This window comes from Balaenoptera ricei, chromosome 9 (assembly GCF_028023285.1).
Source record: "Balaenoptera ricei isolate mBalRic1 chromosome 9, mBalRic1.hap2, whole genome shotgun sequence".
In the NCBI taxonomy this organism is placed as follows: domain Eukaryota; kingdom Metazoa; phylum Chordata; class Mammalia; order Artiodactyla; family Balaenopteridae; genus Balaenoptera; species Balaenoptera ricei.
Window position 1 is genome coordinate 55,426,134 of NC_082647.1, and position 26,244 is coordinate 55,452,377.

Here is a 26,244-nt window from a genome sequence, read left to right on the forward strand (position 1 = left end):
TGTGGGATCTAGTTCTCTGACCAGGGATTGAATCTGGGCCCCCTGCACTGGGAGCGTGGAGTCTTAACCACTGGACCACCAGGGAAGTCCCTGATGGAGTTTTGTTATAGCAATGGGACTCAGTTCTTTGAATTCTTCTCAGTTATATACCAAAAATTACATGATAATATATCATCAAGATTATTTTTAGTAATCTCTCATCTTGATGACTTAATTAGGTGTCCTTCCCCTTTTTAAAATAATTAATTAATTAATTAATTTTTGGCTGTGTTGGGTCTTCGTTGCTGTGCATGGGCTTTCTCTAGTTGCGGCGAGCAAGGACTGCTCTTCATTGTGGTGGCTTCTGTTGCTGCGGAGCACGGGCTGTAGGTGTGAGGGCTTCAGTAGTTGTGACACGTGGGCTCAGTACTTGTGGCTCATGGGCTCTAGAGCGCAGGCTAAGTAGTTGTGGTGCACGGGCTTAGTTGCTCCGTGGCATGTGGGATCTTCCCGGACCGGGGCTCGAACCCGTGTTCCCTGCATTAGCAGGCGGATTCTTAACCACTGCACCACCAGGGAAGCCCTAAATAGTACATTCTAATTGACCATAGTTAGAACTAAATATAAAAGAGCCAAGAGTGTTCTATAACTATGATTATAGATATACTCACTGACATTTGGAATCTGCTTGCTTGAGTAGATCAGATAATCAGAATATCATGTTAAATAAGCTGAGGTTCAAACCTATACAAGACTGAATGCTTTGCACGGGGAAAAATTTCCATGGCTGAGAAATGCATTCTTAACCTGGGCCAGGTATTTCAAAAACATGCTGTTTCGGTCATAAGGGAGCACAAGGAGGGGGTGGAATGGGCGGGGAGAGAAACATTACAGAAGACTTTGTGTAAACTCATCAGCACCGTTGGAAAAACAACACAAAACCACGATCAAGTCAGTAACATTATCTTTGGCCTATAAAGAACAGTACATTTTTTGGCCAACTATCATTCTCAATAATTTGTCTTGTTGTTATGTAATATGTTTCCTTAAGAAAACTCAAAGAGCCCTACACAAGTTATGTCATTTGTCTTTATAACATGCTGAAGCCGAAAGCAGAAGGGAAGTTGTCTAGACCAGTGCAATCCAAAAGAAATATAACATGAGCATACACATAATACACATAAATAGTAATTAAAAATGTTCTAGTAGCTACATCTTTTTTTAAAAAGTAAAAAGAAATAGGTGAAATTAATTTGAATATTATATTTAACCCAATATATCTAAAATGTTATCGTATCAACATATAATGAATGTAAAAAATTGGCCATGAGATCTATACCATTCTTTTGTTGGTACTAAGTCTTTGAAATCTGGTGTGCATTTAACATTTAGAGCACATCTCAGTTTGGACTGGTCACATTTCAAGGGCTCAGTAGCCACATAACATCTCAATTCTAGAGAATATGCAAATGGTGATGGTCACAGAATCCAAAGTCCAGGCTTTATGGCAAGCTAATATCAATATAATGTGAGTCAGAGTTTGTCGTTATCCTGCTCAAAATCCTCCTGACTTCTTATCACTTCCAGAACAACAGCTAAACTCCTACCTCTGAGGCTGAGCCTGATGCAGCCCCACCTTCCTTACCAACTATCTGGCCTACCAATTTCCCCCTCACTCATTCTGTGCCCCACCCCGTCCCCGCCCCCATCTCAGGATTGTGGCACTTCGCCTCCTTCAGCTTGGAATGCATCTTCTCCTGCCTCAGTCCCTGAATTCATTTAGGTTTTTGCCAAAATGTCATCTCAGGAAGGCCTGTGGCCTAAAATAGCTCTCCTCTCTAGCCACTCTCCAGAGTGATTTCTTGGTATTCATTACACTAAACACTGAAAGTACACATGCATTTTTTAATTTGTTTACTATCTATCTCCTCCACTGGAAAGTAAGATCTATGAGGGCAGGAGCGTTGTCTTGTACACTGCTGGATCACCAACACCTGGAATAGTGCCTGGCACACAGCAGGTTTGTTGAATAGATGAGTGATAATGTTTTCTTTGGCAGATCATTTAGAGGGTATGGTGCAGTGTTTAAGAGTGTACAATCTGGAGTCAGACTCTTTGAGATCAAATTCCAGCCTGTCTGCTTACTGTCTCTATTCTCTTGAGTAACTGCTTAACTTCTTTAAACTTTAGGTGCTTCATCTGAAAAATGTGGTTGTCAACAATAGCATCTATTTTGTAGAGATGATGTTGTTTTGAGAATTAAATGAGATAAAGTAGGTAAAGCACCTAATTCAGTATCCCACCCATAAAAAGCACTCAAGAAAATTTCCTGTTATTATCTTTTGAACAGTGATTAAAATGAGTGCCTTGGCTCTCATGTATTCTTCAACCTGCCCCACTGCTTCACAGACACTGCTCTTGTCACGGTTACTAACAGTCCCTCCTCTTTGCCTCTCCAGTGTATGTGTTCCCTTTCGGCTCCTTGGATACTGTTGAACATTCATTCTCCTCCCTGACTTCTGTAGTACACGGAACTTTCTACTGCCGCTCTGCCTACTCCCTTTTACTCCCCTTTGCTGACTGCTCTGCCCCTTCCTTTGTTTATATTAGTTCAGTCTCTGTCTTTGATGCTGGTTACTCTACGCCCACTCCCTGAACAATCTCACCCACTCCCAGGACTTCAACTGTCATTTCTATGCTGCTGATTCCAAATCTCCATCACCAGCCTGGCTTCCTCTCCTGAGCTCCAGGCTGTATCTGCAATGGCCTTATAGCCATTCAGCTATTGAATATCCAATACTTAAATCATTCTACTCCATCCAAACCTGCTCCTCTTCTGGATTTCCTATTTTAATAAACGGCTCCCCACTCACCCATTGTTCAAACCAGAAAATGCAGTATGTATCAGTCTTGAGTCCTCCCTCTTCCATCCCACAATCCAATCAGTCGCAATCTGCGTACTTCTACCTACCCCTGTCGCCATACCTGAGTCCAGGCCAGCTTCCTGTCTAGATTCCAGGCTAGACTAGCTAAGCTTCCTTATAGACACCACTGTGCCCATTCTTTCCTTCCTCTACTTCTTCTCCACAAAGTAACAAGAGTAATCTTTTTTTTATTTTTTATTTTTGGCTGCGTTGGGTCTTCGTTGCTGCACGTGGGCTTTTCTGTGGTTGTGGTGAGCAGGGGCTACTCTTCGTTGTGGTGCGCAGGCTTCTCCTTGCAGTGGCTTCTCTTGTTGTGGAGCACGGGCTCTAGGCGCACGGGCTTCAGTAGTTGTGGCACACAGGCTCAGTAGTTGTGGCTCGTGGGCTCAGTGCAGGCTCAGTAGTTGTGGTGCATGGGCATGTGGGATCTTCCCAGACCAGGGCTCGAACCTATGTCCCCTGCATTGGCAGGCGGATTCTTAACCACTGTGCCACCAGGGAAGCCCCAAGAGTAATCTTAATAAAATGCAAATCTGATCTCACTATCATGCTCAGAGCCTCATTGCTTAGAGCTCCAAGGTGATGGGTAGCTCCCTATTGCCTTTAAGATACAGTCAAATCTGGGGGGCAATTTAATTATATATGTTTGAGAAGTTATACTGGCAGGCTTGTTACAAACAAACAAAACAGCATTCCTCCAACATACCCTCTCCTACAGCACTGTTCACTATTTCTTGTGCTTCAGCTTCCCCTAGGGCAACCGCTATCAACTATTTTACCTGATTCTTTTGGGATTATCTCCATATCTCTAAAGAACATGTTTACATTGCTATTTTAAAACAACTTCAGTGACTTCCACTCTAGAAGATGAAGATTTAGCTTATTTTCACTAAACCCTATGATACCCACCACATACATGAACACTTTTTATTCCTCATCTTCTCAACATGGTCATGACTTAACTATGTTGCCTTCATTAGTTACACTGATATGACTTTGTAAATGTTATTCACATCTGAGCCAAAGAATACTATGCTACAAATACTTTTCCTTTACAACTTTTTTTTTTGAGTTAATAACTTTTTCCCCCTGTAACTTGATTTTTGTAATAAAGAGGCTTAACTCCATTTTCGATGTTTGACTATTGGAAGCTTTCAATCTCCATCCCTCTTCCCTATCTTCCCATATCTGGGCAGCCAAGATGAGAAGACTTGTGTAGGCCTTTACCTCTAAGAGCTGATGGGAATTTCAAATAGGGCAGACTTTAGCCCATGTTAGGTTAATTCCCCACCATGCTGGCTCCACCTTTGAACCACAGTGAAAGCCCCAAACCACCCCTCATCCTTTGTCATTTTCTCATCAAACTCCTGAATGAGCCCTTTCCCTGCTGGGAACCCCTAGCTTAGTATTAGTACTAAGTATACTTTATTTATAGTCATGGGTGGGTGCATTGTGTCATATGTCTGGACATCCAAATAAATTCCTAAGTGGGAGATCATGCTCACCTCTGGGCAGACTGATCTATGTATTGATGTATACTTATCATCAATACATTCCCAAATTGCCCCACCCCCAGTTTTAAGAAATCTTCCTTCAACATTCTTTAAATGCCAGTCATTCTCTCCATATCATTTTCTTGGTGATATTTCTCCAGGGCCTCTGCCCTGCTCCAGTCCAGCAGATTGGTTGATCTTTAGGCTTCCTTCAGAGCTGTGGTCTTAGATTTTCCCTTCACCATCACCCTGACTTTCTCATGTATCAGAATCCCATTCCCTGGATTCCATTTTCTCTTTTCTTATTTTAGTTAAATAAATTCTCTCATAGCTCCCTGAGAAATGGACCTGTCAGACAGTGCTTTTGACCTTTCACGTCTGAAAAAAATCTATATTGTGCCCTCCCACTTAATTAATAATTTGGCTGGGGAACCCTACATTAGAAATCATTTCCTTCTACTATTTTCTAGCATCCAGTGCAGCTGTTGAGAAGTCTGAAGCCATTCTGATACCTGATTCTTTTTAGAATCCTGTTTTTCTTTCCTGAAAGTTTCTAGAATATTCTCTTTGTCCACAGGGTTTGCAATTTCATAATGATGTGTCTCAATGTAGGTTTATTTCCATCCATTGTCTTGGGAGCTCAATAGACTCTTTTAATTTGGAAAGTCATGTCCTTTCATTGTAGGAAATTTTCTTGAATTGGTTCTTTGATAGTTTTCCCCCTCCATTTTCTCTGTTCTTTCTTTCCAGAACTCCCTTTATTCAGATATTGAACTTCCTGGACTAGTCTGTACCTTTTTCATCTTTTATCTTTTCTTCTCTTTCTATCTTTTTGTTTTACTTCCTGGGAGATTTCCTCAACTTTATATTTTAAACCTTCACTGGAAGTTTTCTTTTATACTGTGATATTTTTAATATCCAAGAGTTCATTTTTGCCCTCTGGCTGCTACTTTTAAAAACACTAATACCATCTGGTTCTTGTTCGATGACTGCAATATCTTATAATATTTCACTATTTTTGAATCTTTGAAGATATTAATAGTAGGTTATTTTTTTCCTCCTGCATAGTCTTTATTTCTTCTTTGTTGCTTTTCTATGTTAGTTTGTTTTGGCCTCTGTCTTTCTTATTAGAATATTCCATCAACTGTCTATAGAGATCCTTGACTGTCTGCCCATATCTAGAAGAGAGGCACTAGAAAGCTTTGGGCAAGCTCAGTTTACATGGTTGGCTTGTCAACTGTGGGTTTCACTGTAGGGCAATCTGTTGGTCAGAAGTATGGGAAGGAAGTGAAGAAAGAAGGTTAGGTGTCTTGACAGTCAGTTATAAACTTTCAGTAGGTTGCCTCCCAGTCTTGCCAACTGCTGGCTTAGGATTCAGCTTTCTTGGGACTGACAGGTGTGTTACTACTCAACCATAATTTTTCCAGCTTCCAAAGTTGTGTTGGTGCTGTTTCTTCTTTTATTATCTATGTGCTTGGGGACTTATACTTTAAAACAAATCCATTCATTATTGTTTTAGTGGGTTTTCAGGAGGAACAGAAACTCCCATGAGTGTTGTCTGACATTTCTAATAGGAATTAAAGCATACAGAGTCTTTACTGTATGATTATTAAAGTGTCTACCTTTTGGCCTTTTGTCTAATTCAACAACCTTATCTCATGTCCATTCTATACTCAGACTACCTTTTCAGTTTCTTGAGTGCACCACATTCTGCCTTTGCCATCTGGCCCCCACAAGTGCTGATACCTCTGCCAGGAGCTCCTGTTTGCCCCCCAACTGCCTCTATGGATCTTTCAGGTCTCAGTTTAGGTGTGACTGCTCAGAGTGGATGTCTCTGACCCTCAGATTAGGGTGAAATCTCCCTGCTGTGGGGTATCCATACCACTCAGTCCTTCCTCTATTTTAAAATGGGTCACCTTTTATTTTTCCTCACTAGTCTGTAAGCTCTGTGGAGGTAGGGGTTGTGACCATGCTCCACTTCTTTCACTGCAGTATATCCAGCCATTAGCAGAGTGCTGAGGACATAGTAGGTGCTCAATGTGCATTTGATGAATAAACGAATGAAGACAAGTGAAAGGACTGGCTTATGATAAGAAAACAGAGATAGTACTGGAAACTGATTCAATCAGTCCTTTCTGTTCAACTGTCTCGGCTTATCCCTGTTTTCTTGGTTTGCAATTAGAAGAACTCAAAATAGTCTTGATTAGGAAAAGGAGGTAATGATCTCTTAAATTTGTAGGTGGGTCGTACCAGGATAATTGTCTATCTCTGGTTTTATAAGTTAGGAAGCAGAGGATTAGTGATATTATACAACGCATGAGAGAAGGTTCTAGAACTGAGAATTAGTATCTTCTGGCTCCTAATACTGTTTTCTTTTACTGTTTGAAACACATCTAGGATGTTACGTCTCCAACCTTATTGTCTTTTATGCTTCACGGGTATTGCTGTGTTGTTCTCTATATCTGACTTTCATCAAGTAACTACCATCATGTTGCTGTTTAAGGGACTAAATCAGCGATTCTCACTTGGTGGGGGTTGTACAAGAATCACCTTGGAGGCTTTTCCAATCCATATGTGCCCCTTCCTCCTCCTGCCCCTCCAGTCACTGCCTAAGTTGTTCTATAGCGGTTCTTTGAAAATGCTACCCAAGTGCTGTAGACTGAATATTTGTGTCTCCTCCCTGCTCCTGCCACCCAAAATTCGTACATTGAAAACTAATTCCCAGTGTGACAGTATTTGAAGGGTCTTTGAGAGATGATTTGGTTACGAGAGTGAAGCTGTCATGAATGGGATTAGTGTCCTTATAAAAGAGGCCCTGAAGAGCTCCCTCACCCCTTTTGCCATGCCATGTGAGAACACAGTGAGAAGCTGGCAATCTCCAACCCAGAAGAGGGTTCTCACCAGAACTCAGCCATGCTGGCACCCTGATCTTGGCCTTGCAGCCTCCAGAACTGTGGGAAATTAATTTTTGTTGTTTATAACCCACCCAGTCTATGGTATTTTGATAGCAGCCCGAACAGACTAAGACACCAACTAGTTTTGATATGACTCATCTTCATAGGTGAGGAATACTGGATTAAATATTAGTTATGAGCAAAGGTGCATTAATCCATTTATGACACATGCTACAGTGGTTCAAGTGATAGTTTTAGAATGTTTAGTTCATTTACAAACACCAATTAGAGTAGGAAGGAGCCTCTTTTTCAAAGTCAATTGTACATCTTTTTAAAAATTTTTATTTATTATATTTTTGGCTGCATTGGGTCTTTGTTGCTGCACTCGGGCTTTTCTCTGGTTGCGGTGAGCGGGGGCTACTCTTCGTTGTGGCGCACGGGCTTCTCATTGCGGTGGCTTCTCTTGTTGTGGAGCATGGGCTCTAGGGCACGCCGGCTTCAGTAGTTGTGGCACGCGGGCTCAGTAGTTGTGGCTCACAGGCTCTAGAGCGCAGGTTCAGTAGTTGCGGTGCACGGGCTTAGTTGCTCTGCAGCATGTGGGATCTTCCCGGACCAGGGCTCGAACCCATGTCCCCTGCATTGGCAGGTGGATTCTTAACCACTGCACCACCAGGGAAGCCCCAATTGTACGTCTTTTAATACCACACTTCTAATTTCTTCCCATAAGGTTAAAAAAAGGCAAATTACAGTGCTAGAGTTTAGGAGTTTTGACCCATCCATAAACCTGTTTGAGTTTGGCCAGTTCCTTGCACTCTCTCTGCTTCAAAATAGTTCCTTTCTATACAATAAGGACAATCACAATTATACCCAAAATATATCAAAAGAAAAAGAAAATGCCATACATCGTGCTACAAAAATGCTTTATTAAAGAAAAGATTTTGGTAACCAAAGTGTGTCTCAGTATAAAACTGGAACCTCTTGGGGATAGTCTCTTGGCATGTCTATGCCCATTTCCTTTGTGTAACATAGTGATAATGATAATGTCTCTTGGAGTAGTATGGGTTAAAATAAGATGAGATCATCAATTTGTAGCCCATTATAAAGCCACAAGTTATTCTAGTTACATTTTAAAATTATAAATAGTAAGCCATTTTAGCTAGGGAACATGATATATCCAACGACACCATCAATATAGTTATCCTATGGATACTTTTTCCTGCTTGTAAGCACTTGATTAGAATAGGCATGTGGGCGCGGAGCAACTAACCTTGTGTGCCACAACTACTGAAGCCCACGTGCCTAGAGCCTGTGCTCCGCAACAAGAGAAGCCACCGCAATGAGAAGCCCATGCACCACAATGAAGAGTAGCCCCCACTCGCCACAACCAGAGAAAGCCCATGGGCAGCAATGAAGACCCAACGCAGCCACAAAAAAAATAAAAAAATAATTAATTAAAAAAAAATAGGCATGTGGGGCTTCCCTGGTGGCGCAGTGGTTGAGAATCCACCTGCCAATGCAGGGGACACGGGTTCCATACCTAGTCCGGGAAGATCCCACATGCCACGGAGCAACTAAGCTGTGTGCCACAACTACTGAGCCTGTGCTCTAGACCCCGTGAGTCACAACTACTGAGCCCACGTGCTGCAACTACTGAAGCCCACGTGCCTAGAGCCCGTGCTCCACAACAAGAGAAGCCACCGCAATGAGAAGCCTGTGCACTGCAACGAAGAGTAGCCCCTACTCACCACAACCAGAGAAAAGCCCGCATGCAGCAAGGAAGACCCAATGCAGCCAAAAATAAATAAATTAAAAAAAAAAAAAAAAGAATAGGCATGTGAATGTAGATGAACTGTCAAGGGCATTGGGAAGAAAGACTAGGATGTTTTTGATAGAAAAGCTACATTTCTGAATTTAATTGCTCCTAACAGGACTTCTCTAGACTGACCAAAAGGTTTGGGTTCCCTGAAGTATTAGCTTCTGACCACTTTTGCATCCATGTCCACGGTTCAATTACAGGACTGGCCTCTGAATTTTAATTCTGCTGGGTACAACATGATGCATTGAAATTGATGACAATCATAAATGAGGACGCTTTAGTAATGACACATCTCTCCACACACACAAATAACACCAAAGGGATAATTGAGTGAATTGTATGTTAGTTTTAAACGGTAGCACACTTTGACCTTGGTAGTTTATTTTCTTCAAGACTATTCTGAGCTAATTTATACTTGACACCGTTTGGATGGGCTTGCAACTTCTTTGTCCTTCCTACAGTAATTTGCAAGTAGGTCAATTTACTTACATCCCTAGGCCTCTTGAAATATATGATGAAAAAATATAGAATTATCTACAAAACAATCAGGTCTTATTCCTGAACAAGCCTGGAGATTTGTGTCAGCAGTGAGTGATTTCTGTAAAAGTGAAAAGGATTTGAATTATGAGTGACTAGGCAACAGATGGCTGATAGAACAGGGGGGAAAGAAGTGGGAGAGCCTCCATTTACCTGTGAGAATACACTGGTTTCTCCAATCTTCCATTTCCCTCCCCTTTTTGATTTTAAATTTCTCTTTGTCAAAACAACAACAACAACAACAACAAAAAGAAACCCTTGGGCTTCCCTGGTGGCGCAGTGGTTGAGAATCTGCCTGCCAATGCAGGGGACACGGGTTCGAGCCCTGGTCTGGGAAGATCCCACATGCCGCGGAGCAACTAGGCCCATGAGCCACAACTACTGAGCCTGCGTGTCTGGAGCTTGTGCTCTGCAACAAGAGAGGCTGTGACAGTGAGAGGCCCGCGCACCGTGATGAAGAGTGGCCCCCGCTCGCCGCAACTAGAGAAAGCCCATGCACAGAAACGAAGACCCAACACAGCCAAAAATAAATAAATAAATTAATTAATTAAAAAAAAAAAAAAGAAACCCTTAAGACTGGACGTTATCCAACAGTTGGAACATAAAAGTTGGTGACAAGAGTTTTGAATTCCATGTACCAGTTTCACTGATGACTCACTGGGAACTTGGTATAGGTCACCTAACCTTGTGCTACTTCAGTTCCTGGATGTGTTCAAAAAAGGAGGATAATGTTTAATCCTAAAAATAATTAACTGGGGTGAGGATTGGAACCAAGATGGCAGAGTAGAAGGACGTGCTCTCACTCCCTCTTGCGAGAACACCAGAATCACAACTAGCTGCTCTACAATCATTGACAGGAAGACACTGGAACTCACCAAAAAAGATACCCCACATCCAAAGACAAAGGAGAAGCCACAATGAGATGGTAGGAGGGGCGCAATCACAGTAAAATCAAATCCCATAACTGCTGGGTGGGTACTCACAGACTGGAGAACACTTATACCACAGAAGTCCACCCACTGGAGTGAAAGTTCTGAGCCCCACGTCAGGCTTCCCAACCTGGGGGTCCGGCAAGGGGAGGAGGAATTCCTAGACAATCAGACTTTGAAGGCTAGTGGGATTTCATTGCAGGACTTCGACAGGACTGGGGGAAACAGAGACTCCACTCCTGGAGGGCACACATAAAGTAGTGTGTGCATCGGGACCCAGGGGAAGAAGCAGTGACCCCAGGGGAGACTGAACCAGACCTACCTGCTAGTGTTGGAAGGTCTCCTGCAGAGGTGGGGGTGACTGTGGCTCACCGTGGGGACAAGGACACTGGCAGCAGAAGTTCTGGGAAGTACTCCTTGGCATGAGCCCTCCCAGAGTCTGCCATTAGCCCCACCAAAGAGCCCAGGTAGGCTCCAGTGTTGGGTTGCCTCAGGCCAAACAACCAACAGGGAGGGTACCCAGCCCCACCCATCAGCAGTCAAACGAATTAAAGTTTTACTGAGCTCTGCCCACCAGAGCAACAGCCAGCTCTACCCACCACCAGTCCCTCCCATCAGGAAACTTGCACAAGCCTCTTAGATAGACTCATCCACCAGAGGACAGACAGCAGAAGCAAGAAGAACTACAGTCCTGCAGCCTGTGGAACAAAAACCACATTCACAGAAAGATAGACAAGGTGAAAAGGCAGAGGGCTATGTACCAGATGAAGGAACAAGATAAAACCCTAGAAAAACAACTAAATGAAATGGAGATAGGCAACCTTCCAGAAAAAGAATTCAGAATAATGATAGTGAAGATGATCCAGGACCTTGGAAAAAGAATGGAGGCAAAGATCGAGAAGATGCAAGAAATGTTTAAAAAAGACTTAGAAGAATTAAAGAACAAACAAACAGAGATGAACAATACAATAACTGAAATGAAGACTACACTAGAAGGAATCAATAGCAGAATAACTGAGGCAGAAGAACGGATAAGTGACCTGGAAGACAGAAAGGTGGAATTCACTGCTGTGGAACAGAATAAAGAGAAAAGAATGAAAAGAAATGAAGACAGCCTAAGAGACCTCTGGAACAACATCAAACGCAACAACATTCGCATTATAGGGGTCCCAGAAGGAGAAGAGACAGAGAGAGGACCAGAGAAAATATTTGAAGAGATTATGGTCGAAAACTTCCCTAACATGGGAAAGGAAATAGCCACCCAAGTCCAGGAAGCGCAGAGAGTCCCATACAGGATAAACCCAAGGAGAAACACGCTGAGACACATAGTAATCAAACTGGCAAAAATTAAAGACAAAGAAAAATTATTGAAAGCAGCAAGGGAAAAACGACAAATAACATACAAGCGAACTCCCATAAGGTTAACAGCTGATTTCTCAGCAGAAACTCTACAAGCCACAAGGGAGTGGCATGATATACTTAAAGTGATGAAAGGGAAGAAACTACAACCAAGATTACTCTACCCAGGCAAGGATATCATTCAGATTCGATGGAGAAATCAAAAGCTTTACAGACAAGCAAAAGCTAAGAGAATTCAGCACCACCAAACCAGCTTTACAACAAATGCTAAAGGAACTTCTCTAAGTGGGAAACACAAGAGAAGAAAAGGACCTACAAAACAGACCCAAAACAATTAAGAAAATGGTCATAGGAACATACATATCGATAATTACCTTAAACGTGAATGGATTAAATGCTCCAACCAAAAGACACAGGCTTGCTGAATGGATACAAAAACAAGACCCATATATATGCTGTCTACAAGAGACCCACTTCAGACCTAGGGACACATACAGACTGAAAGTGAGGGGATGGAGAAAGATATTCCATGCAAATGGAAATCAAAAGAAAGCTGGAGTAGAGAAAACCATAATTCAAAAAGACACATGCACCCCAATGTTCATTGCAGCAGTATGTACAACAGCCAGGTCATGGAAGCAACCTAAATGCCCATCGACAGATGAATGGATAAAGAAGATGTGGTGATGGTGAAGTAAGTGAGAAAGAGAAAAACAAATACATTATGCTAACACGTATATATGGAATCTAAGGAAAAAAAAAAAAAGGTCATGAAGAACCTAGTGGCAAGGTGGGAATAAAGACACAGACATACTAGAGAATGGACTTGAGGAGACAAGGCGTGGGAAGGGTAAGCTGTGACAAAATGAGAGAGTGGCATGGACATATATACACTACCAAACGTAAAATAGATAGCTAGTGGGAAGCAGCCGCATAGTACAGGGAGATCAGCTCGGTGCTTTGTGACCACCTAGAGGGGTGGGATAGGGAGGGTGGGAGGGAGGGAGATGGAAGAGGGAAGAGATATGGCAACATATGTATATGTATAACTGATTCACTTTGTTATAAAGCAGAAACTAACACACCATTGTAAAGCAATTATACTCCAATAAAGATGTTAAAAAAAAAAAAAAAAGAATAGCACAAAGAACGTATATATACCCTTTACCTAGATTTGCCTATTAACATTTTGTACTGTTTGCTTTATCATTTTTGTATGCTTTCTCTATTGATCTTTTCCACTCTACTACGTATGTCTATTTTTTTCTGAACTGTTTGAAAGTAAGTTGCATACATCATGAATCTGTTAATGTTTTTAAATTAATGTAATTTTATAACTTTCTTCAAAGTAAAAATAATTTTTCTCAGATAGTTCTATCATTTACCAAAATGTAGAGGCCACTTGGAGCATTATATTTTACCTTGCTTTTGTCCTGTTATCTCTTTTAACTACCATTCATGAGGTCCTTTTCATATCTTATATCTGGACTCTACTATTGTTTTAAATTGCCCTTTAATAAAATCTGAAGTCTTGACATAAGTACCTGTTGCTACAACATAAAAAGTTATAGCTATGTCATGTGACATACTACAGAATTTTGTAAAGTGCTGAATTCTTGTTACATAATTTTGATTGAAGAGAACTCGTTTTCTAATGTAAATGCTTGCATTTAAGTAATGGGACTAATTAGATTTCTATTTAGTAAAAAAAAATAAAAAAATAAAAAAGTGTTAAAAAAATAATTAACTAGGGTAACTGTTTAGAGTTCTAAGAGGATATTTAATTACGTTAGTTTCTACCACTTTAGTAATTACAGTCAACAATATGTCTTAATCTTTAGCTATCTACACTGGCTAAATTCTAAAATTTTACATTAATTAACATATGTTTTCACTTTAACTTCACTTCCCAACTCTAGTCCCCACGTCCTTGGCATCCTTTTTTCATAGATTTTTTTTCTCTGATAATATCTTTTGATACTATTTCAGGTCAGTAAATCTGCTTCTGCTTTTGCTGCTACTTTAGATTCTAATCAAATCCTCTATATTTCATCTAATTTAGATTAGGATTCATTCCCTTAAAATTTACTGCCAGTATATGAGCCTGCTGTTTTTCTTATATGGACAAGATCCATTCATAAGAAAAGCATAATTTATGTATAACATGACTAGAAATAATGTACCTTTAATTTCTCATAATTTTTATCAGTGGATCCTTGTCTCTCTTATTTGTGTATTAATTACTCTTCATTAATATATCCCAGTGTTTAAGCTGGGAGAGCAGAAATTTCACCATTCAACTTAGAATTTGGCCGCTATGGATGACCCTAGAGGTCAGCTAGTTCAAGACTCTCATTTTACAGGTAAGGAAGTGGGTAAATCACTTACTTGTCTAAGGCCACACAACACTTTGTGATAGAGTAGGGACGAAAACCCATGAGTCCTGGGTCTCCAGCCACTGCTGCTATTACTCTAGGCCTAATTAATACACACACATGCTTTAATTGATGAATTCGATTCAGTTCAACCCATGCTGGGTTCAGCTCCTCGGTAAGTTTATTTGTTTATAGGCAGACACTGCACCTTTAATTCAGGCCAGCCAAAACTATAACCTTGTGAATGAGAAGTTCAGATGGAGAACTGGCACAGATCCATCCTCCCACTGAAAATACATATGCCACACAGATGCTGAATAGTCATCTTTGTTTCTGAGGACAACACATTACTTCTCAGTGGCAGCAATACATTCTCTAATCATTTGACAAACATTTAATTTACGTCCACTATGAAACAGGCACTATACCTTTTGTGTCTAGGGCCCTTGCCCTCAGGGAACTTACAATCTAAGATGAAGGCAAATGTGAAACAAATAACCATATAAGGAGTTGAATCTGGGAATTCCCTGGTGGTCCTGTGGTTAGGACTCTGGGCTTCCAATGCAGGGGGCACAGGTTCTATCCCTGGTTGGGGAACTAAGATCCCACAAGCTGGGCGGCATGGCCAAAAAAAAAAAAGTTGAATCCTATAACATAAGTATACATATATTAAAAGCATCCAGTTAAAAATTTCCTTCTTTGTATCACAGTTTCTTGCAAAATTAGCCATTGTAATTTATAACCAACAAAGGAAGCAGATAAGCATGTGCTGGGAGTTGGTTATTCATAATTGCCAAGGTTTACGTGGTCCATTACTAACAACTGTTTCTCCTGCAAGGTATACCATTGTAATTAGGTGAAATTTTTTTGGAGTGGGATAGGTAAAAATGAAGTAAATATTATGTTTATGTTTTAAATTACTATTTCTATTATTATAAACAATGCATTTTGGGGGGATAAAACATTCAAATTATACTTAAAGGTACAAAGTACAAAGAAAATGTTCTCTCTACAGTAAGTCCCCTACATACGAACCTTCAAGTTCTGAACTTTCAAAGATGCGAACATGTATTCCCATGTCTAATCACATAAGTTAGTTCATGTGTCTGGCGTACATTGTCACGTGTGTGCATCCTCTACAAGTGGTTGTGCTTTTGTGTACTTTACTGTACAGTACTGTATAGAGTACAGTAGTACAGTATCTTTATTTCAAGCTAGATCTGTAAGAGGACGACTTCATTGAACTCCTTGCTGCACAGCACGAGGAGCTTACTAATGAAGACCTGATGGAATTGGAGGCCCAGAGAAAGGACAAAGAGAGACAAGAGGAAGAAGTAACTGAAGAACCGAAGAAATTCACGATGCAGGAAATGGCAAGGGGATTTTCTTTATATGAGGAGCCGCTGTTAGTTCTTGAGGCACATGACCTGAACATAGGAGGATACACAAAGGTTGCAGCAGCTGTTCAGAATGCAATTCAGTGCTACCATGTCATCTATGACGAGAAAAAGAGCTTCTACCCAGACATCACTGGATCATTTTTTCAAGAGGGTAGATAGAATTGAATCCAGCAAGGAACCAAAACCAGTGCCGTCAACATCAGGCATGAGTGAAATTGCATCTTGCCCTCCATCTCCTATTGCAAATGATCCTTCAGCTCTACATCTCTCACCTTCTCTTCCTCCAAGTCCCAGTTCATTGGACTTACGAACAAATTGGACTTATAAATGTGGTCTCGGAACAGAACTTGTTCATATGTAGGGGACTTACTGTATTCTGGGTATACACACTTACAGTTTGTTGTTCTCTTCTTTTTCAGAAATTTTCTAAGCATATAGAAACATATACATGTCTAATTTTTTCTTATAAATATGAAAACGGGTTAATGGTAAATATTTTTTCACTTACTCTAGACATATTTACACAATACATATTGATCTATCTCATTTTTGAAAATGTTTACCTGTTGTACCATAGTATGCATATACCATAATTTATTCAAACAGAAGTTTATCTTTTAAAAGGTCAATAATAGTAAACACTGAGAAGGTAAAACAGAATATGAATATATTATATATATTCTCACATACACACACGTATATATGAGACAGCCATTATCAGAGTGAATAATATGATTAATAGGACAGCCACAGATGTATAGTTGTCCAAGTTCATTCAGTTAATGACTACTTCTTCATCTTTGTGGACGGATAGGTAGAACCCATCAGGATTTTGATTGGTTGCTTTTGTCTTTTCATTCAAAGCTGCTGATACCTTTCTCCCTAACTAACCTGAGCAAGTGGTGAAAGTCAAACTTTTTCCTTTCTGAGGCCACGCTTGGTGCTGTCAGTGATATCTAGCTATAGTCCCCAGGACTCAACATCCATTTTAAGTCATATGAACTTTCTTGAGGAATTCCCCACCCTCCTCTGCCCCCACTTGGCTTGACTTCCTGGCTTTAATCAGCTGCAATTTATCAAGTCCCTATAATGTGCTCAGTGCAGAGCAGAACAAATCAAAGTGTTCTACCTCACAATTTAAGGAAGGCAGGGGGCTAGTTTTTGTTTTCAGATAAAAATCTATTAATAAAACATAAACTCCCCAAAACTTCCTTTAAACCAAACAACATTGTCACACGCTCACAAGCTCTTTTTACTTACACAGCCAGATGACTCAAGATTACTACATTTCTATTCATAAGGAGTTTGCTGGCCCCAAATCAACACATTCAGGCTTTCCCCCATCTTCCTTCTCTCTCCCCTGGGAGACTGACTTTTGGAGGCTTGCTGCATCGTGTTTTAGCAGAATGAAGACGATGTGTGTTTGCTGCCCGAACTGTAGGTTCTGGAATTTTATAAAGCCTCCCCCCGCCCCCCTTTTTAAAGTTGCTTTTTTGAGGTAGGGGACGAGGAGGTCAGAATGTTTACGCCTCTGAGTCTTCCGGTTTAGAAATATATTCTAAAAATGGTAAATAGACTAACGCCTTCTGTTTGCTATTTACTATAGAACTGGGTATTCATTTCAGAAGTCAGCTACATTACCGTCCGTCACTCAGTGTGACAGAGGGATGAAGGAAACAGAGCACTAGCCCTGCCTTGGGGAGTTACAGTTGACGCTTCTGCTTTTGCACTTGACTCTCCTAAGAAACGGGCCCATCTTTCCCTTTAGTTCTTTCGCTTCAGTTTCCTTGGCAAAACTGAATAAAAACAAAAAGTCACCGTCAAACCTGAGCGCATCCCCGAGGCCTTTCCACTCCCCTGACCCAGAGGCAGCGGTCTCGGCCAACCTCCCATCCCCAATTCCAAGCTCTTTTCACACGCGATCGCGGCAGGGAGAAAACCACTACGATGAACGATCTAGGCTCAGCCCCTTTCCTTTCGGGGCCTCCCCACAGCGCGAGAACCGGGTTCCCAGTGGCGGCCCGCTCCCAGCCTTGGCCGTTCGCGGCCCTCCGCGGGCCCGGGTCCTCGAGCGCACGGGCTGGGCTGGCAGCCGAGGGAGCAGCGCGGGGTCGCGAGCGGGCCAGGGAGGGTGGCAGAGGACTCGGGCTCCGAGCGGGGGGCCGAGGTCGCTCCGGGGTCCCGAGCCCGGGGTCCTTGGCCGAGGGGAGGCGGGGCGGCGGCGGCGGCGGCGGCGGCGTTGGCGGCGGCGGCGGCGTTGGCGGCGGCGGCGGCGGCGGCGGCGGGAGGGGGTTGAGGGCGGGGCGGCTGGCGGTTCCGCGCCGCGGCTCTTTCTCCCGAGCGCCCGAAACTCTTCCCGCCCGCGCCCCGCGCCCTCGGCGACCCCAGGCTCTCGCACCTCGTCCCCGCCCCGCCCCCGCCCCGCCTTCGCCCGCGCCACCCCCACAGCCGGCCGCCGGCCGCTCTTTTCTCGGTTACAAAGGAGGGAAAATGAGCCGGGCGGCGGCGGCGGCGACGCGGCGCAAGGCCACCACAGCGGCGGCGATCCCGGGCGCCCCCGGCACCACGTAGAACGCCCCCGCTCGTCCAGCCGCGGCCCAGGCCGGAGTACAGCCTGCCTCTCACCGCTCGCCTCCCCAGCCCTGCGCGTCGCCTCGCGGCCGGAGGAGGAGGAGGAGGTTGAGGAGGAGGTTGAGGAGGAGGAGGAGGAGGAGGAGGAGGAGGCGGCGCCGCCTTCGCCGCGCCGCGCGTCCTCGCCGTTGTCTGCGCTCGCTCTGGACCAGTTTGGGGAAGTTGGTCGAGCCCCGTGTCGCCCAGATGTGCGACCTCATTGAGCCGCAGCCGCCCGAGAAGATTGGCAAGATGAAGAAGTTGCGGAGAACTTTGTCGGATAGTTTCAGCCGCATTGGTGAGTGGCGTGCTGTCCCGGGCACCCGGCCCGGCGCCCCCATGCCCGCGCCCTCGGCCCCGCGCTTCTGGCACTAGGGGTGCAGCGGCCACCCGGGACTGGCGTGAGGGGCGCTGCGCGCGGAGGGTGGAGGGAACAGTGCCCGGGACCTGCGGGAGGGCGACGACAAAAAGGAGAGACACCTCTTTCCCTCAGGACCTGAGGGTTCATTTGTGCATGATCTTAAGCCTACAATTTGGGTTCCCTCTCCTCGCCACTAGCGCTCCTGCTTTCGCGCCCGCCGGGGACAGGCGGCGCGGCCGCCTGGGTCACCTATTTTTTTGCACGCAGGCTTTGGTATTGGGTGTTCAGTCAATAATTTAGCTTTGGAAATTGGTGAAATGTTGAGTTTGTACCTTGGTATTGTTTAACACATCCAACCTAAAGAGAAGTGGGACAGATACCTTGGGACCTTTTGTTCGGTACTTCGGGTCCTCGAAAGCGAGATTTGGGCGTTCAGTCTCGAGTCCTCTGAATCTTTCCATTGCTGCAGAGAAATTCGCGCCGTGAACTTGTCTGAACATTTAGGAATAAGTCTCCCAAAGTTCTTCCATTTACTAGACCAAGGCTATTGTCTTTAACTCAGCCAACCAATTGACCGACAGATAACCGACCGAGAAATGTTTAGGACATTTAAGAATAAATCCATGTCACGGACTATAACAAGGTGACAACAGTGTCACGTGGAATGAGTGGTTAGATTTCTAGGGTTGGCCATAAAAACCCCTTTTAACCTTAAGACGTTAGCTATCTTCTCTAACATCTTAACTTTCATTTACACAGGTAACTGCTTTCAGCAAGAAAATCGTACAAAATAACCCCTCAGAGTCCCTAAGAAGCCTCTAGCCTTTGTTTCACTTGTTTAACATGTCATCCATGTTAATGAAGGTGTTAATGGAAATTAAGCATAAGGTGCTTAATTCCTTAAAATAAAACCCTGGAGTGCATATGAGTATTGTCCTTGTCCTTCCATCCATTCATTTAAAAATCATTGTATTAAGTGCATCGTGAAATATGCAAACTTTCCTCAAGTCAAAAAAATGTTTAGCCTACTTTTCTTTGTTGTCTTTTAACTGAAAATTCAGTATTGGTATACATAATCTTTCCCAAGATGACTATAAAGTTATGGTGTGAAACCAATATTTAGCCTTGGTTTTATTTATTTTGTGTATGGGATATTTGCAATTTTACTCTTAGGAGTTAGGGATGTGTATGAAGAGCCCCTGCATTCAAATGAAGTTTGAAGCCAAGAAGAGTGTGAGAAAGCAAGGTGTTGAGTCGCTGAGCTTTATTAAGGAGGATGTTTCAGCCCCTGACCCAAACTATCACAGAGGCGGGTTCTGGAGTCCATTAAACCCTGTTCTATAAGGCATTAACTGTATATTTACTAATGCTAATGACTCTGTTGGAACTCTTCCAGTTTTGTGTTAAATAATTCATTGCAATTGAATCTCAGTAAGAAACCAAGGACATTAATATAAAAATTCCTTATGTTTAGGTAATTTCAAGGTTTTGATAAACAATCAGTAAAATTTAGATTAACTACAATGCTGGCAAATGGGGTATTATAGTTAATTGGATTTTCTAGCTTACAGAGATTTAGTGATGTGAAACTCCTTCTGATTACAACTCTTGTTAAAATGTCTTCTAAGTTCTAGTAGATTTTACTTCCTCCCTTTCAGAAACAGTACAGTGAAGTGATCATAACTGATTATGTCTTGTATTGATGGAGGGTCATGATTCGAATAACAGATCTCATTCCGGAATACTGTAAAAGGAGATAAAGAGGTTTTAAGTGATTATGATTGTATAACAAGCTCAAGACATTCATTAGAGTAGCATTACAGAAAATAAGTCTTTGTTATCTTTGTATTTTTTGAAGTTTTATTTGTAAAATCAAAAAGCATGAAATCAATCTGATTATTTAAGGATTTTTAAGGTGCTGGAGGCTGTTGAATTGAGGCTTTACCGTGGGATTACGTAGTGCGTAGATTTAAAGGTGTGGGCGGTGTGTCGGATGGACTAGGACTTCTGGTGTTGCCGCTTGCGGTGGAGTGACCTTGGGCAGGTCCCTCACCTTCTGAGCTTCAGTTTTTCAAGTCAGTTTTGTTACTGGCAATTAGTGAAATAATGCATATGATGTCCTGTGTTGTATGGAATAAAGACTCAATAGATGTTCATAATGTGTTATTATCATTATTGGTGAGTACAACATGCTGACGTATGGATCTTCTAGGTGGAAAGCAAGAGAAGTAAGAGAAGTGGCCACTGACTTTACAGTGTAGCTAACCTGAAAGCAGGATGGGTTTTGGAGTTAGGCTGATCTGGGTTCGAATCCCATTTTCCTTGCCTGCTGTGTGCCTTGGGCAACAGCTAGCAGAATTTCCTTAGATCCTAGAGTCCTTATCTGTCAGTTTCCTTAAGGTTGTTGTGAAGATTAGATCAGATAAAATACATAAAATATCTAGTGCAATATCTGTCACATGGTGAAGATCAATACTGGAGGCTGTTATTATTCCTTCTGATTTCTCTGTTTATCTCCTGTCTTCCTCATTTCTTCGTTGGTACTTCATGAGGAGATCAAAGAGTGAATGGTTTATTCCTGCTGAGTAATCCAACATCTCAGTATATTCATTCCCTTTAACCAATCTACTCCAGCTTTTGAAATAAACATACTGACTTTATTTTGCTTTTTTAGTATGATTCAGAAGTGTAGTTTGTTATATGGTAATATATACAGTATCATTGTTTAGCCATGAAAAATTAGTGATCATCTATAGAAAATGAGGACAATTTTTGAAGTCTGTGATATTCATTAATAATTCATTATTATAAAAGATTAATAATAATAATTCTAACTATATAAAAGCGACAATGCTAATGTTTAATTTACTCACACATGAAAGATCAGGCCAACTTTGTCACTGCCCACCTCAAATACAGCTGATCTGAGATTACTATATTATAAAAGGTCTAATAAAACACATTGGCTTTCAAGCCATAGCACTCTAATTTACTACATCTGCCAGGGAGTGACTATAACACAGCTATGGTTCTTTTATAAGATGGGTGTAATTGAATTTCAAAGTCATCCATTGATTTCAGGAGTGAGTATTTATGGTTTTCTGCTAAATAGTGTCAGTGTTTTCACTTATTAGGAATTACTATAGTTGTCTCACGCTTTTTTAAAAAAAAAAGTTTAAGTTAGCATAAACAAAGACAAATGGGAACTTAATTGTTTAAAAAATTTATATTAAAATTCATTTCCTCTTTTCTTTCCTTGTTTCTTTTTTATTTTTGAATGATTGCCTAGAAGGAGAAAGGCTTTCTGTAATATCCCGTGTAAGATTAAGGTGGAACTGACATTTCTTCATATTCATTTGAATGCATTTCTTCACACTTAGTTGGATGATCTTCTAGAGAAAGGAAGTTTATACTCTGCGATATACGAGATGAACCCTACGTATACCATTTCTTTGAAAGATGCAGTTTGTGAGATAACTGAATAAAAAGAAGAGGCTGTGGTTACACTGAATTTGGGGATTTGTTACCTTGTTCTGTAGGAGTGTAATTTTAGAGTCCAGCTGTCACCTGATAAATCCATTCTGTCAAAAAGAAAAATGTAAGGTTAAAGGTTCAGAGGCAAAATTTAACTATTGTACCATATCCTCTCCCAATGTAGTTTCAAAAGATTTTAATTTGAAAACTGTGAAATGGAATTTATGATTCTTTCATAAGAGAGAATAGTACATGGTTTTCATATGCCAAAACTTTAGTGTATCTCAAAGGGTAAGGTGCTATCCTTTTGCCATTGAAGTGCAACTCATTAATTCTGCCAATAATTATCGAGTACCTCCTATGTGCTAGATATTGTGGTGGCATTCAGATTCAATGACCATTGTCACTGGTTCCTGTCCTCAAGGACTTTAAGAGAAGACAGGCCAATGAATGAGCATGGACAAATTCTACCATGAAGATTAGCATAATTTGCTGTTGAAGAACATAGGAGGGGATACCATTTTAGTCTTGGTGAGATCATGGAAAGACTTCTGGAGGGAGCAGCGTCTGAGCAGAGGACTGAATAGAATATCTGATTATCTTAGATGGCTTAATATATGCCCCTTTGTTAACCCAGAAAAATGTAATATGCTTGTTATTCCATGATATCCTTGAAGACAATTGTGGGTTTGTATTTACATGAATGATTAATGACAATCAGAGAATGTAATCAATAACGAGATGTTGTGTGCTTGTCTAGGTCAGAGTTTATTCATCAATGACCTGATAAATATTTGGCAAAGACATCTTTAATTGGTCTTTTTTGTTACCACTGACTGCTGTTCAGGGAAAGGATACACTATTTAAAAGAAACTATGCAAGGTGTCAATTTAGCAATGAAGGGTTCAATGAAAGGGTAGCCTTCTTGGTCTTAAAATATTCTCCCCTCTGGTGTCCTGGGCTTGAGAATAGTGTACAGGGGAGATAATCTGGCTTCCTGCTCTTTATATCTTAGGAAATACACCTGCAACGACCCTTCTATTTCCTCCTTTCCTTTCTACCCACAGATCCCACCCCTTTATCCAGAATGTTGGAGGAATTGGCAGGGCTTAGGTGGCAAGAGGGAAATAGTGCAGTCTGGGTGTTAAAGACATTCTAGTTTCTACTCTCGTCATCTCTCAACTTGAGGGTCTTCGTTCCTTGTTTGCAATTCCCTGAGAGAAGGTATCAACTGTAGTTCTTACTGGTTGCTTTGCTTAGGAAAACCCATGGCTAAATCTCTAGAACTTTTATCATGTCCCAAGTAAAGAAGATATATTTAAACGTCTGTGCTGTGAATGATAAGCTTGCTGCTGTAGCTCTGCACTTTGCATGGCAACAACGTAACGTGTTTTACCTTAATGTTTGTTAAATGAGTGAGATATGAGGCTGTACAATAATTCCCTTTGTATTTGAAATCAATGAGCTAATCATTTCTTATTCCAAAAAATTGTTTTTTTTTTTAGATGGAACAACTTGTTTATATTTACATAGGTCACTAATATTTTATAAAGGAATCACTAGTCAAGTATGTTAATTAAAGGACACGCCTTGGGTTGAGAGAGTGAGGGGTATAGTCTAGTAACATTGTTGACTGATATTTAAAGAAAGTCTTCTGGATTAAAAGTTTTATATTGTGAATTAAAAATGTCACCATTAAGAATCACCTAGGATCTTCTACCTTTCTATACAAGTAGGTTATTTTATTTTATTTATTTATTTGGCCACGCCAAGCAGTTTGCGGGATCTTAGTTCCTCCATCAGGGATTGAACCTGCGCCCTTGGCAGTGAAAGCGTGGAGTCCTAAACACTGGACCACCAGGGAATTCCCCAAAGTAGGTTATTTTAGATTTAATATAAATTAAGTCAAATACATTATGTAATATGGGTAAGTAATTGAATGCAAGATAAACCATTTGAAACTGGGACAAAGGTCTGTCTTTTTATTTTCCATGCGGAAGAAATGGTTCTCTAATAAAGGAAGCAGAGAAAACTATTACAAGATCAGTTTCTTAGGCAAAAGGGGAAGACTAAGAATTAGACTTTGAGAAACATTTTATCTCCCTTGACCTACCCTTTTCTGCCTTAACTCATCACCACAACCACAGACTTCTTGATGTTTTAAAAAGACAAATTTATAGTATGACACACAGAAAAGAACCTTTGCAAGATTGCTAGACAGTATAATATAAGCTTTGACGTGATGGCTTCAGTTTAGGCACAGAACTTCTCTCAGAGCTTAACTGCCAAAACAATTTGTTTTCCATTGCTTTGGTCAGAACATAGCTTTCCAAGTAAGAGCTACCCAAGCACTTCTATTCTGAATAGAACTATCCAGTATAGACCAGTAAGCATTTATGCACAATTCTGTACCTCTGAAACATTTCTCCAACCTGTGTTTTCAGCTAAATTCACTCCTTTGTGCATTCTCCTTAATCTGAAACATTCTAAATAATTGTAGAGTTTAAGGAACTAGGTGTTTGCCAACTATATGTATGAAATACTTCTCTTTCTCTTTAGAGTAATAAAATTTCAATTCTGAAGTCATGCATATTTAAAATAAATTTTAAGTATTTGCTAGTACCTATAGAATATTCCACATGTATTGTTTCCTTTGGTGATACTTTGTTAGAAAAGTTATCATGTTGAAACTGTTTGAATTATGTTTCTGCAGTGCTTATTTTACACACTTGATCTTTCATCATCGAACTTAAACTTCTCTCAGTATGAAAATCTCATTCCGGGCACTGTGCAGAGTGGATGATTTCCTGACAACTGGTTTGGGAGGTCCAGCCACCATGCATAATGATAGACCAGCAAACACCAAAAGTTTAAGGGGAAATTTTTTTAAGATTACTTTTTGATTCTTTAATACTTTCATTAAAACATTTTCCTACTAAAGAAGAAATAGAGGAAAGATATGCACACTTCTTTTCCACAGCTGGGAGGATAGTTCCATTTATATATTTACAAAAGTGTCTCACAAAGATGCGTGCTGTGCAGTTCTCTCCCTCATTTGCAGTTTTCACATTTGTATCATAACATTGTTATTCAGGTTGGGGTACGATTTTACTTTTTGAAATGAAAACACCATACTGCTTTGGGTTTTTTTTCTGTTTTTTAGAACTTAGATACTTAGTCTCTTTGAGATGTTTCACAATAACTGTTTCCTTTCCCCTTTTATTTTATAGCTTTGAAGAAAGACGACACCACCTTTGATGAGGTAGGTTAAATTTCTTTATCTAATGTTAGAAGTATTTAATTACGGCCAGGTAAAGTCAGTAGGTGCCAACTTTGCACTTAGAAACAAACAAACAAAAAAATGCCTTAAAACAAAAAACAAGCCACGGCATCACTTTATTTAGTTACATTATGTTATTTTCCGGTTTTAAATAACCGTTCAAATTGAATTTTGGTATCAATCAACAGAAATGTGTCTTTTGAAATTAATAAACAAAAGGCACCCACAGGCCTTTGTTTTGCTGCTTTCCTGATGTTGGTAGTGGTGGTGAAGCCCAGTGTGATGTGTGTACTCAGGGCATGTCTGGAGCTGCTGGCAAGTTGGGCTCCACGGCCCCCTTGCAGCCCTCCTCTGAACTAGGGTATGATGCGATGTTGACGCCACATATTGTCTGTCAGACTCCCAAAGGAGGCGCTGACTTTTCCTGTTCCACTTTTCCTATTCTTTGTATATCAGATCTGTCTCTATCTACTTGCCACAAAGTAGCAAAAAAGCCTGTTCAAGAAAGGCAGAGGGTTCCTATGTAATTAATAACATTCTGAATGTGATTTTTCAATTGTACTCTTTTCCTGAGTTTTTGGTAGTATCAGTGGGAATCACCAGAGAAATAATGTGTTTACAGAATGTTCTCAAGAGTGCTGTAGAGTGAAGTGTTTGATTGTCGCCATCCAAAGCCACAGTCACTGATCTGTGTTGTAAACTGGGCCACATATATATATATATATATATATATATATATATATATATGTATATGTATATATATTGAGTGTTTATGTATGAACACAGATGTATCTTTTTTTTTTTTTAATTAAT

At 41.1% G+C, this 26,244-nt stretch overlaps 2 protein-coding genes across 3 annotated transcripts in view; both read left to right on the forward strand.

Moving 5' to 3' along the window:
* The window catches only part of PTTG1IP2 (PTTG1IP family member 2), a 92,195-nt gene extending 73,918 nt beyond the window's left edge, over positions 1-18,277 (forward strand). Inside the window, exon 7 of the mRNA XM_059932523.1 lies at positions 18,095-18,277. Within this exon, the coding sequence (XP_059788506.1) occupies positions 18,095-18,277 (183 nt within the window). The remainder of the gene's footprint in view (positions 1-18,094) is intronic.
* A 154-nt stretch (positions 18,278-18,431) lies between these two features.
* CDK14 (cyclin dependent kinase 14) overlaps positions 18,432-26,244 on the forward strand; it is a 573,947-nt gene continuing 566,134 nt past the window's right edge. For both annotated transcript variants that reach the window (XR_009505030.1, XM_059933793.1), the window contains exons 1-2: positions 18,432-18,614; positions 25,382-25,413. Coding sequence is in view for 1 of the 2 variants with exons in the window: in XM_059933793.1 (XP_059789776.1) it covers positions 18,524-18,614; positions 25,382-25,413 (123 nt within the window). In the remaining variant the exon portion in view is untranslated. The remainder of the gene's footprint in view (positions 18,615-25,381; positions 25,414-26,244) is intronic.